General features: G+C 36.0%; 1 protein-coding gene across 1 annotated transcript; it reads right to left on the minus strand.

The window, feature by feature from the left end:
* Nucleotides 1-3,566: 3,566 nt before the first annotated feature.
* Nucleotides 3,567-5,952, minus strand: LOC122135095 (lysine-specific demethylase 5A-like). Its single transcript, XM_042713283.1, has 4 exons — nucleotides 5,852-5,952; nucleotides 5,544-5,661; nucleotides 4,117-4,193; nucleotides 3,567-4,013 (listed from the first exon to the last, which is right to left on the minus strand). The coding sequence occupies exons 1-4, from the start codon at nucleotides 5,903-5,905 to the stop codon at nucleotides 3,903-3,905; spliced, it is 360 nt and encodes a 119-aa protein (XP_042569217.1). The 5' UTR covers nucleotides 5,906-5,952; the 3' UTR covers nucleotides 3,567-3,902.
* Nucleotides 5,953-13,412: the final 7,460 nt, after the last annotated feature.

A 13,412-nucleotide genomic window follows, 5' to 3' on the forward strand; every position in this document is an offset into this window, starting at 1 on the left:
ACAAACCACTTCCACCTCAGATTGAGAGTACACCTTCCCACAGTGTCAACTGCATCGTTTCAGGACTGTCTGATGTGGAATTACAAAATAAGAGCCTCCCAAATCTCATAAATAAACTGTTGCATCTCTAATTTCAAAAATATATAAAAATAAAAGTTGTAGATTGCCCAGACCCCTTTCACCTCAGATTGAGAGTACACCTTCCCACAGTGTCAACTGCATCGTTTCAGGACTGTTTGATGTGGAATTACAAAATAAGAGCCTCCCAAATCTCATAAAGAAACTGCTTCATCTCTACTTTAAAAAATATATAAAAATAAAACTTATGGATTGCACAAACCACTTTCACCTCAGATTGAGACTACACCTTCCCACAGTGTCAGCTGCATCGTTTCAGGACTGTCTGATGTGGAATTACAAAATAAGAGCCTCCCAAATCTCATAAATAAACTGCTTCAGCTCTACTTTAAAAAATATATAAAAATAAAATTTATGGATTGCACAAACCAGTTCCACCTCAGATTGAGACTACACCTTGCCACAGTGTCAGCTGCATCGTTTCAGGACTGTCTGATGTGGAATTACAAAATAAGAGACTCCCAAATCTCATAAATAAACTGCTTCATCTCTACTTTAAAAAATATATAAAAATAAAACTTATGGATTGCACAAACCACTTTCACCTCAGATTGAGACTACACCTTCCCACAGTGTCAACTGCATCGTTTCAGGACTGTCTGATGTGGAATTACAAAATAAGAGCCTCCCAAATCTCATAAAGAAACTGCTTCATCTCTACTTTAAAAAATATATAAAAAATAAAACTTATGGATTGCACAAACCACTTTCACCTCAGATTGAGACTACACCTTCCCACAGTGTCAGCTGCATCGTTTCAGGACTGTCTGATGTGGAATTACAAAATAAGAGCCTCCCAAATCTCATAAATAAACTGCTTCAGCTCTACTTTAAAAAATATATTAAAATAAAATTTATGGATTGCACAAACCAGTTCCACCTCAGATTGAGACTACACCTTGCCACAGTGTAAGCTGCATCGTTTCAGGACTGTCTGATGTGGAATTACAAAATAAGAGCCTCCCAAATCTCATAAATAAACTGCTTCATCTCTACTTTAAAAAATATATAAAAATAAAACTTATGGATTGCACAAACCACTTTCACCTCAGATTGAGACTACACCTTCCCACAGTGTCAGATGCATCGTTTCAGGACTGTCTGATGTGGAAATACAAAATAAGAAGCCTCCCAAATCTCATAAATAAGATGCTAAATCTCTACTTTCAAAAAATATATAAAAATAAAAGTTCTTGATTGCACAAACCAGTTCCACCTCAGATTGAGAGTACACCTTACCACAGTGTCAGCTGCGTAATTTCAGGACTGTCTGATGTGGAATTACAAAATAAGAGCCTCCCAAATCTCATAAAAAAAGATGCTAAATCTCTACTTTCAAAAAAAAATCTATAAAAAATAAAACTTATAGATTGCACAGACCCATTCCACCTCAGATTGAGACTACACCTTGCCACAGTGTCAGCTGCATAATTTCAGGACTGTCTGATGTGGAATTACAAAATAAGAGCATCCCAAATATCTCATAAATAAGATGCTAAATCTCTACTTTCAAAAATATATAAAAAATAAAAGTTCTTGATTGCACAAACCAGTTCCACCTCAGATTGAGAGTACACCTTACCAGCAGTGTCAGCTGCGTAATTTCAGGACTGTCTGATGTGGAATTACAAAATAAGAGCCTCCCAAATCTCATAAAAAAAGATGCTAAATCTCTACTTTCAAAAAAATGTATAAAAATAAAAGTTATAGATTGCACAGACCCATTCCACCTCAGATTGAGAGTACACCTTCCCACAGTGTCAGCTGCGTCGTTTCAGGACTGTCTGATGTGGAATTACAAAATAAGAGCATCCCAAATCTCATAAATAAACTGCTTCATCTCTAATTTAAAAAATATATAAAAATAAAAGTTATGGATTGCACAAACCAGTTCCACCTCAGATTGAGAGTACACCTTCCCACAGTGTCAGCTGCATCGTTTCAGGACTGTCTGATGTGGAATTACAAAATAAGAGCCTCCCAAATCTCATCTCATAAATAAACTGCTTCATCTCTACTTTAAAAAATATATAAAAATAAAAAGTTATGGATTGCACAAAAAATATATAAAAATAAAAGTTGTAGATTGCCACTTCCACCTCAGATTGAGAGTACACCTTCCCACAGTGTCAACTGCATCGTTTCAGGACTGTCTGATGTGGAATTACAAAATAAGAGCCTCCCAAATCTCATAAATAAACTGTTGCATCTCTAATTTCAAAAATATATAAAAATAAAAGTTGTAGATTGCCCAGACCACTTTCACCTCAGATTGAGAGTACACCTTCCCACAGTGTCAACTGCATCGTTTCAGGACTGTTTGATGTGGAATTACAAAATAAGAGCCTCCCAAATCTCATAAATTGCTAATCTCTCATAAAGAAAAAAAAGGATTACAACAACCACATGTCTGCAATGTGGAATTACAAAATACGAGAGTTACCACCGCAATTGAGAGTACCCTCCCACAGTGTCAGCTGCGTCGTTTTCAGGACTGTCTGATGTGGAATTACAAAATAAGAGCCTCCCAAATCTCTTACTTTCAAAAAAATGTATAAAAATAAAAGTGCTTCATCTCTACTTAAAAAATATATAAAAATAAAACTTATGGATTGCACAAACCACTTTCACCTCAGATTGAGACTACACCTTTCCACAGTGTCAGATGCATCGTTTCAGGACTGTCTGATGTGGAATTACAAAATAAGAGCCTCCCAAATCTCATAAATAAACTGCTTCATCTCTAATTTAAAAAATATATAAAAATAAAAGTTCTTGATTGCACAAACCAGTTCCACCTCAGATTGAGAGTACACCTTACCACAGTGTCAGCTGCGTAATTTCAGGACTGTCTGATGTGGAATTACAAAAAATAAGAGCCTCCCAAATCTCATAAATAAGATGCTAAATCTCTACTTTCAAAAATATATAAAAATAAAAGTTCTTGATTGCACAAACCAGTTCCACCTCAGATTGAGAGTACACCTTACCACAGTGTCAGCTGCGTAATTTCAGGACTGTCTGATGTGGAATTACAAAATAAGAGCCTCCCAAATCTCATAAAAAAATCTCTAATGCTAAATTGCACAAACCCAGTCTCTACTTTCAAAAAATGCTAAATGTATAAAAATAAAAAAATATATAGATTGCACAGTTACCCATTCCACAGACCCATTCCACCTCAGATTGAGAGTACACCTTCCCACAGTGTCAGCTGCGTCGTTTCAGGACTGTCTGATGTGGAACTACAAAATAAGAGCCTCCCAAATCTCATATATAAGATGCTGCATCTCTACTTTAAAAAAAAAATCTATAAAAATAAAAGTTATAGATTGCACAGACCCATTCCACCTCAGATTGAGAGTACGCCTTGCCACAGTGTCAGTGGCATTGTTTCAGGACTGTCTGATGTAGAATTACAAAATAAGTGTAAGAATATACGGTTGCCTCACTCTACTTTCAAAAAGCTATAAAAACAAAAGTTCTAGTTTGCACAGACCACTTTCAACTCAGATTGAGGGGACAGCTTGACATGGTATCAACTACAAAATGACATCATGTTCCGATGTTGAATTTCACATATAAAAATGTTTAATATTATAATAATTTAGACTTTTCTTTTACATTTTTCACAAAACAGTGTTTATACTCGGTGTAATAAAAACAATTTACAATTTACAATTATTAATAACAACTTAAAAGAACAACTGCACACTTCAACAACAACAACAAAAAAAAGATAACATTTGTTTTAATGAAACGATTTAAGAGCACAATATGCAGTTCCATTTGTTAGCTCTGGCCTGTTCCAGGTCTTCTTTGGCCATACCCAGGCACTCTTCATGGTACCACCTTTCACATGTGTCACATTGGATCTAGAAATGTAGAAGTCGGAAATATCAGGGAACTGCTAAAGTTTAATATTGCTATTGCTTTTCACTTTCCCATTCTCTTTTATCTATTGGTTAACAAACTTACCCAATTTATGAAACGATGCACAGATCCAGCAGTCTTTTTAAGTGAACACATGGCACAGTTTTCGGCTTCATCAAACACTGCAATATTCATGTAAACAAAAATAATTAATTAGTAACACAAACAAATATTTTACTCTCCCATCCAGCCTTTAAATCAGGCTTCAAAACAGTCTTTTACCGTCAGTGACAATAACAATGTGTGTTACTTGTTTTATGTACATTGGTGGTGGCATGTAGACAAACAGTGCATTTGCATCCCCTTCATTTTGGTAAACACCTGTTTCTATGACATTGCAGATCAAATAATTTCATGAATTCAGGCCTCTGCATAGTCATCTGGCATCTGTAGTTGTTATTTTCCATAGTTGTTAATTTAAAAGTTTTGTTACCATGAATTACCCTTGATTGTAGTGAGACCTATCAGATGTAGGTAATGCAAGATTATAATATATTGTAACTGTAACTGTAAGCTCCCCTTGAACTTATTAGCTTGCTATAATACTGTGACATCCATGCATTTTGTGGCAGCTTTAAAGTAATAGTGTAAAACCTTCATATGACTGTTGACCCTTAAAAGACAATTCTTAACTGGTGTGATCTCTATCTTTGCTGAAAAGTGACATTCTTTATTATAACCATATCTAACTGTCAAGATGCTTAACAGACTTGGTAAGCATGACAGTTTTCTTTCAAAAGCCATAGAAATAGTGATGTTTACCATCTTTGGACTGCCACTGTATATTGTAAAGTACAAAATCACTTACAAACTATTTGATTACTGTAAACTAATAGTTAACAAACTGCAGTTAATACATTAATCGACTTCATACAAACACTGATTTCATAAGTCATTGTCATTGAAATCAACACTGTTAGTAAAACTTTATAATAAGGTTCCATTATTTAACACTCACTACGATTGATAAATGATGTATAAGTATTGTTCATTCTTCATGCTGACTAAATTAGTTAATCTATGTTCGTCCTATGTTCAAGTGGTGGTGCTAGAGACTCCAAATTTGCTTTGGTTAATGCTGAGACTGTCCTCTTTCAGTGTACCAAATTTGACAACTTTCCTGCAAGTGGTATGGGCTGCCATAGACTCAAGAGTGGAAGAAATGGACGAAAAAGAATAAGAACACCCACGGATACAATAGGAGCCTACGCACCTTCGGTGCTTGGCCCCTAATAATAATGCCTATGGATACAATAGGTGCCTTTGCACCTTCGACTATTAACTCTATTAACTTAAAAATTTATAAAATATTAAACTACTATCCAATACTTTGCAAATGATTTATAAGTGATTTATTATTGTTATACTTGACTTCTGCTTGGTGTATTTGAATTTTGATTTGAGTCAGATCTGAAAAGCTGCATTTTATTTAATATTCCAGCACACAGCAGACAAGAACTTGCTTTACAAACCTGATGCTTTGAGTATCTGCAGAGCCATAATTTTCCGTTCATTGCCCATTTCCTTTCTGGAAGTTCCAAATTGTAAAACGGGAACAGCTGGAAATGCATTCATTATTCCCCTTGCCATCTAAAAAATCAGTGATATAAGACCATCATGTACTGTGTCAGACTCCAGCATATGGCAGCATTCTTAACTAGAATTCCCCAAATATTTTTTACTTTGTCATTTTGTACAGTCCTATAAAACATTGGAACAGAAACATTTACTTAATATAAAGAGGATAAGAGAGAGGGGTATTACAGTACACTTCACATACCAAGACGACAATGACGCCACAGCTACTGCCATCCTGCTGGACTGGATGTGTCATGACTCCTCCTTTCCACTGTATATTCACCCACTCCGTTTTTCTGTGGTGCGTATTACTCATTTGTATGTACTCACTAGGTGTGATGTATAATTGGAATATGTGTTAATTAGGAACAAAGTACATAAAATCTGAAATCAAATTACTAGTCTATTCCAAATGTATAACTCTTATTTACTTAATTGTTATAGTCTTCTTTTATTCTTAGTTTCCAGAATGTAAACAATGTAAATAATTGTATTACTTTAAAGTCATACAAAGTCTAAACAATATTTCCATCAATTGTGATTTGATTAATTTAAGCTTTAGGCCTCCTGGTCAGTAATTACTTGTGATATGGGAAAAAATAGCAATATGACATACTGACATCTTTAAAATACTTCAGTCTATGCATGCATATTGGGTTCTTTGGTGCACCCCTGTAGTGAATGCAAATCTATTAAAATGTATCAGAACTCCCAAGATCATAAGCAAGTCTTATGTTCAAACGGTTAATGTTAAGCTGAATGCCAGTACTTGAGTTGAATGCCAGCTCATGGCCAGCTTCTTCAAGTCAACCATAAACTTACTTGAATCTGCATTACACATCTCTATCTATCTATCTATCTAGCTGTCTATCTATCTATCTATCTATCTATCTATCTATCTATCTAGCCGTATTTTTTTACACCTGCTGTGTGTATTTATTGTTCAGTTATTTGTTTAGTGAAGATTTATATATTATACAAATATTATTTATATATTATTATAATAGTAGCACAACGCTACTATTTGGAATTGTACAGATGCTAAATTTTATTTTGATACTGAGTACTTGTAACATTATTTACTTGTAATGTTTAATTAAAATAAAGTTGTATCTAAGTTGTATCTCAAGATGATGAGTAATGTCCCACCAATGTTAACACCTTGTACACATTGTATGCCGTGATAGTTATGCACCCCAAAGCAAAACCTGTAAATGTGTAATAACAGTATGGGATGCTCTTATTTTGTAATTCCACATCAGACAGTCCTTAAACGATGCAGTTGACACTGTGGCAAGGTGTACTCTCAATCTGAGGTGGAATGGGTCTGTGCAATCTATAACTTTTATTTTTATAGATTTTTTTTTAAAGTAGAGATGCAGCATCTTATATATGAGATTTGGGAGGCTCTTATTTTGTAATTCCACATCAGACAGTCCTGAAATTATGCAGCTGACACTGCGGGAAGGTGTACTCTTATTCTGAGGTGGAATGGGTCTGTGCAATCTATAACTTTTTATTTATTTTATATATATATTTTTTTTAAAGTAGAGATGCAGCATTTTATTTATGAGATTTTGGAGGCTCTTATTTTGTAATTCCACATCAGACAATCCTGAAATTATGCAGCTGACACTGCGGGAAGGTGTACTCTTAATCTGAGGTGGAATGGGTCTGTGCAATCTATAACTTTTATTTTTATAGATTTTTGAAAGTAGAGATGCAGCAGATTATTTATGAGATTTGGGAGGCTCTTATTTTGTAATTCTACATCAGACAGTCCTGAAACGACGCAGTTGACACTGTGGCAAGGTGTACTCTCAATCTGAGGTGAAAGTGGTCTGTGCAATCTAGAACTTTTATTTTTAATAGATTTTTCCAAATAGATGGAGCAGCTTATTTATGAGATTTGGGATGCTCTTATTTTGTAATTCCACATCAGACAGTCCTGAAACGATGCAGTTGACACTGTGGCAAGGTGTACTCTCAATCTGAGGTGGAATGGGTCTGTGCAATCTATAACTTTTATTTTTATAGATTTTTTTTTGTAAAGTAGAGATGCAGCATCCTATATATGAGATTTGGGAGGCTCTTATTTTGTAATTCCACATCAGACAGTCCTGAAATTATGCAGCTGACACTGCGGGAAGGTGTACTCTTAATCTGAGGTGGAATGGGTCTGTGCAATCTATAACTTTTATTTTTATAGATTTTTGAAAGTAGAGATGCAGCAGATTATTTATGAGATTTGGGAGGCTCTTATTTTGTAATTCCACATCGGACAGTCCTGAAATTACGCAGCTGACACTGTGGAAAGGTGTACTCTCAATCTGAGGTGGAACTGGTTTGTGCAATCTACAACTTTTATTTTTTATAGATTTTTTAAAGTAGAGATGCAGCAGTTTATTTATGAGATTTGGGAGGCTCTTATTTTGTAATTCCACATCAGACAGTCCTGAAACGACGCAGCTGACACTGTGGCAAGGTGTACTCTCAATCTGAGGTGGAATGGGTCTGTGCAATCAAGAACTTTTATTTTTATATATTTTTGAAAGTAGAGATTTAGCATCTTATTTATGAAATTTGGGAGGCTCTTATTTTGTAATTCCACATCAGACAGTCCTGAAATTACGCAGTTGACACTGTGGGAAGGTGTACTCTCAATCTGAGGTGAAAGTGGTCTGTGCAATCTATAACTTTTATTTTTATAGATTTTTTAAAAGTAGAGATGCAGCAGATTATTTATGAGATTTGGGATGCTCTTATTTTGTAATTCCACATCAGACAGTCCTGAAACGATGCACCTAACACTGCGGGAAGGTGTACTCTCAATCTGAGGTGGAACTGGTTTGTGCAATTCATAACTTTTATTTTTATAAATTTTTGAATGTAGAGATTTAGCAGCTTATTTATGAAATTTGGGAGGCTCTTATTTTGTAATTCCACAACAGACAGTCCTGAAATTACGCAGCTGATACTGTGGGAAGGTGTACTCTCAATCTGAGGTGAAAGTGGTCTGTGCAATCTATAACTTTTATTTTTATAGATTTTTCAAAATGGAGATGGAGCAGTTTATTTATGAGAGTTGGGATGCTCTTATTTTGTAATTCCACATCAGACAGTCCTGAAACGATGCAGTTGACACTGTGGCAAGGTGTACTCTCAATCTGAGGTGGAATGGGTCTGTGCAATCTCTAACTTTTATTTTTATAGATTTTTTTTTGTAATGTAGAGATGCAGCAGTTTAGTTATGAGATTTGGGAGGCTCTTATTTTGTAATTCCACATCAGACAGTCCTAAAATTATGCAGCTGACACTGTGGGAAGGTGTCCTCTTAATCTGAGATGGAATGGGTCTGTGCAATCTATAACTTTTATTTTTATAGATTTTTGAAAGTAGAGATGCAGCAGATTATTTATGAGATTTGGGAGGCTCTTATTTTGTAATTCCACATCAGACAGTCCTGAAACGATGCAGCTGACACTGTGGCAAGGTGTACTCTCAATCTGAGGTGGAACTGGTCTGTGCAATCAATAACTTTTATTTTTATAGATTTTTGAAAGTAGAGATTTAGAAGCTTATTTATGAGATTTGGGAGTGCTCTTATTTTGTAATTCCACATCAGACAGTCCTGAAATTACGCAGCTGACACTGTGGGAAGGTGTACTCTCAATCTGAGGTGGAACTGGTTTGTGCAATCTACAACTTTTATTTTTTATAGAATTTTTAAAAGTAGAGATGCAGCAGTTTATTTATGAGATTTGGGATGCTCTTATTTTGTAATTCCACATCAGACAGTCCTGAAATGATGCACCTGACACTGCGGGAAGGTGTACTCTCAATCTGAGGTGGAACTGGTTTGTGCAATTCATAACTTTTATTTTTATAGATTTTTGAAAGTAGAGATGCAGCAACTTATTTATGAGATTTGGGATGCTCTTATTTTGTAATTCCACATCAGACAGTCCTGAAACGAAGCAGGTGACACTGTGGCAAGGTGTACTCTCAATCTGAGGTGGAACTGGTTTGTGCAATCCATAACTTTTATTTTTATATATTTTTTAAATTAGAGATGCAGCAGATTATTTATGAGATTTGGGAGGCTCTTATTTTGTAATTCCACATTAGACAGTCCTGAGACGATGCAGCTGACACTGTGGGAAGGTGTACTCTCAATCTGAGGTGAAAGTGGTCTGTGCAATCAGTAACTTTTATTTTGATAGATTTTTGAATGTAGAGATGCAGCAGATTATTTATGAGATTTGGGAGGCTCTTATTTTGTAATTCTACATCAGACAGTCCTGAAACGACGCAGTTGACACTGTGGCAAGGTGTACTCTCAATCTGAGGTGAAAGTGGTCTGTGCAATCTAGAACTTTTATTTTTATAGATTTTTCCAAATAGATGGAGCAGCTTATTTATGAGATTTGGGATGCTCTTATTTTGTAATTCCACATCAGACAGTCCTGAAACGATGCAGTTGACACTGTGGCAAGGTGTACTCTCAATCAGAGGTGAAAGTGGTCTGTGCAATCTATAACTTTTATTTTTATAGATTTTTAAATATATAGATGCAGCAAGCGTATATTCTTGCTTTTATTTTGTAATATGTGTATTGGAGGGCTTTTATTTTGGTATTCAACATCAGACAGTTACGGACTGTGTGTTGGGAAAAATCGCGTTCGCAGGAAGAGCGCTGCATCCAGATCAGTTTTCTGAGCATTAACGAACTCGCCCCGCTCAGGCCGTCTCTGCAAGATAACGATGGCAGTTTTCACGCACAGACTACAGAGGCACAGGGTTGTGACGTCATCAAGCTTAGTTTGAGTCTGCGCGGTCAGAAACGGAAGTTCTAAAAATTGCTAAAAATGGGCTTCAGTCTTTAGTTGCATGGGGGTCCTGTGTCTCATGAGATGCCTTGTTAGCAGTTCCTGTATCATGAGATGCCTTCATTTTTTTGAAGGCAGCATAGATGTATCCTTCGCTGCCTTTGATATCCCACAATCCTGTGCGTTCCATTCTGTGTCAGTTAAGCCTGGCGTCTGAAAGTTGTGGTCGGTGGTCCGTTTGTGTTTTTGATTAATGTTTTCCACTTTTGATGTCATTGCTTACGATAAAATAATATTGCAGCAATTAAATATTCACTTAGTTATCACAAATGCTCTATATATTTTGCTATACATCATTAAATCTTTACTCTGCCTCAGAAGCCTGTCCGAAATCAGTTTAATGAGGTGCCTTCGTGCACAAACGCTGCCTACAAAGTCATTGCCTCATAAGGCTGCGAGGCAGAAAGTCAGCTAAGTCAAAGACTTTAGAATACAAAAGACATGTCACTCGTATAGTTTTGAATGGGGAAAAAATCATAGACTGTATGAAAACAAAATGCAACGCTCAATATGGCCGTTCAATCGCAGGAAGCTCCGCCTTCTGAATGAAGGAGCCAATCGCTAATCGGTAAAGTCAGCGCTTCACTGCAGTTATCGACGTGCGCTCAGGACTGCGCATGCGCACTGGCTGATCTAGCCTGAATAATAAGCTTTTTATAAGATTATTTGAGCAAAAGAAACAATATTTTAAAATCGCAAGCCTAGTGAAACAGTGACACAGTGTTTACACTCAGATTTCTTTGTCTTAAACAGGGGGAAAGGAAGTCACCGGAAGTTGATTTCAAATATGAAATTTAATCGCAAGCCTAGTGAACAGTTTTGTAGAATTTGATGTTTCCCCATTCAGAGAGATAGGAGTTACACTTGGATGGCCGAGAAGCGTTTCAGAGATGGCCGCCGAGTGACATGACTTGTCTTAAAGGGACTTTGGCTAAGTTTTCAGATGCAGCCAGTGCAGCACAAAAATTGAGAAACAAATTGTCAGTACACATACTTTTGTTTTTTTTAATTTTTTTTAACATTTATATTACATTACAATGTATTTATATTTCTAAACATAACAGTAATGTTAATTCTACATTTAATATTTATTAAACTTTTTTTAGTCCACACCACAGCTATAACGATAAAGGCACAGACAAACAAAGATATCAATCCTGGAATCACTTTCAGAACGTTTTTTTCCCCCCAGCTAATCATAACGATAAGTCAATTCTGCTGTAACGAGCTCGACAATTTAAAGCGGCAGGCGAGCATTCGTTTAGAATAAACAGAAGATATCGTCAGCTGGTGTGGACACTAATATCTTTATAGTTGTCTTTATAGTTACCGTTCTTGGTGTGAACGGTGCTTTAATGTGAAATTTTGTAAGGGTAAAGGCCTGTTCACACCAAGATCGATAACTATATTAGCGTCCACACCAGCAGGCGATGTCGTCTGTTTATTCCAAGGTCTGGTCTGCCGCTTTAAATGCCTCCAGCTTGTTATGGCAGGATTGATTTTGATTTCCTCACAATTCATTTACCACTCAAAATCTGGAAAAAAAATCGTTCTGAAAGTGATTCCAACTAAATTGTTTCTCTGTGCCTTTATCGTTATAGCTATGGTGTGGACTCTGCCATATTTTTAATATTTAGAACGATTGAGAACTATATCCTTATCATCATCTTTACAGTTATCGTCCTTGGTGTGAACAGGCCTTGAAAGTGTAAAAATAACATACAATAAATATAAAGTAATATTTACTAAATCTACTATATGCTACTATTTGATGCTGCTTTCTAATGACTATGAAAACCTTTTAATATTTATTATTTTATTCTATTGACATCACTAGCTTTTAAAATTAAGAAATAAACACAAATCTGCATATGGCTGTGTGAAATAAATTGAGAATAGTTTAGCGCTACTTTGTCTTTTGCTCTCTGAGGGTTAAAGGTGCTGTATGTATGATTGACACCGAGTGGTTGAACTAGGTATTGCAGTCCAGATTCTAAATATTGGAGAGGGTTTGTTTCACCCGGCTCCTCCTCCTCAGAATTGATGAGTGCACCTGACGATGAATGAAATGAAATATGCTGTGTTTTCCGCCAACTGGCAACCTGGGATGCCGAAATACAATTGGGTAAACTGGCAGTGGGCGGGTTTCACAAACCAAAACAGAGACCGACATTCCGGCCCGGAACGCATATTTTCAAAGAAGACTGAGTGTAGCATTGTTTTTCAGATAAACAAATATGTTAACTTAGCATGTTTCTTAAATATCTGCAAACATATTATGGTATTTTATGCTTTAGTAGAGTCAAAAACTTACATGCAGCACCTTTAACAGAAGCGTTTTTGTTATTCAGATTTGAAACAATATTAATTGTACTTAACAGGTAGACAAAAAAATATCACACACACACACACAAAAGTTATCAAATTTGTCATCCTTGAAATAAGCGAATGCCCCTAGTGGGCGGGGACACCCATGACAACACACCAGATGTTCCTACAATCAAACACCTGGTACAGTGATCCGTGTGTACCGTGATGCATGACAGAGGATCTGTTGTCCATTTTTTTTTAAATATTCAGTGTCTGAGATATATACCCTGCATTCCATTCGGAAGGGCTCATTCCTATGCGCTAATCCCTTCAAAGGGTTTACCCTCCGGAGCGAGAGCTTCAAAGAGATTGAGGGTGTAGGGGGCAAAAAAACTATTTTTTTGGAGCGCATTTCTGCGTCATTTTAACGAGACAATCAAGGAGGTGCCTTCTTCGCACATTTTGTATGCTGTTTTGTACCCCCAGTCATCTTTTACGTTAAATATAAAGTATATTTGTACATGTAATGTTATATGTATTTCGTAATATATATTGTTTCTATTT

This window comes from Cyprinus carpio, chromosome A23 (genome assembly GCF_018340385.1).
Source record: "Cyprinus carpio isolate SPL01 chromosome A23, ASM1834038v1, whole genome shotgun sequence".
In the NCBI taxonomy this organism is placed as follows: Eukaryota; Metazoa; Chordata; class Actinopteri; order Cypriniformes; family Cyprinidae; genus Cyprinus; species Cyprinus carpio.

Excerpts from the sequence above, each read along its gene's own strand:
- LOC122135095 (XM_042713283.1), bottom strand. The coding sequence starts at position 5,905 with ATGACACATCCAGTCCAGCAGGATGGCAGTAGCTGTGGCGTCATTGTC. Across the intron at positions 4,194-5,543 it reads GCAGATACTCAAAGCATCAG|TGTTTGATGAAGCCGAAAAC; the intron begins GTTTGTAAAGCA and ends TGAATATTGCAG. Across the intron at positions 4,014-4,116 it reads TGCATCGTTTCATAAATTGG|ATCCAATGTGACACATGTGA; the intron begins GTAAGTTTGTTA and ends CTACATTTCTAG.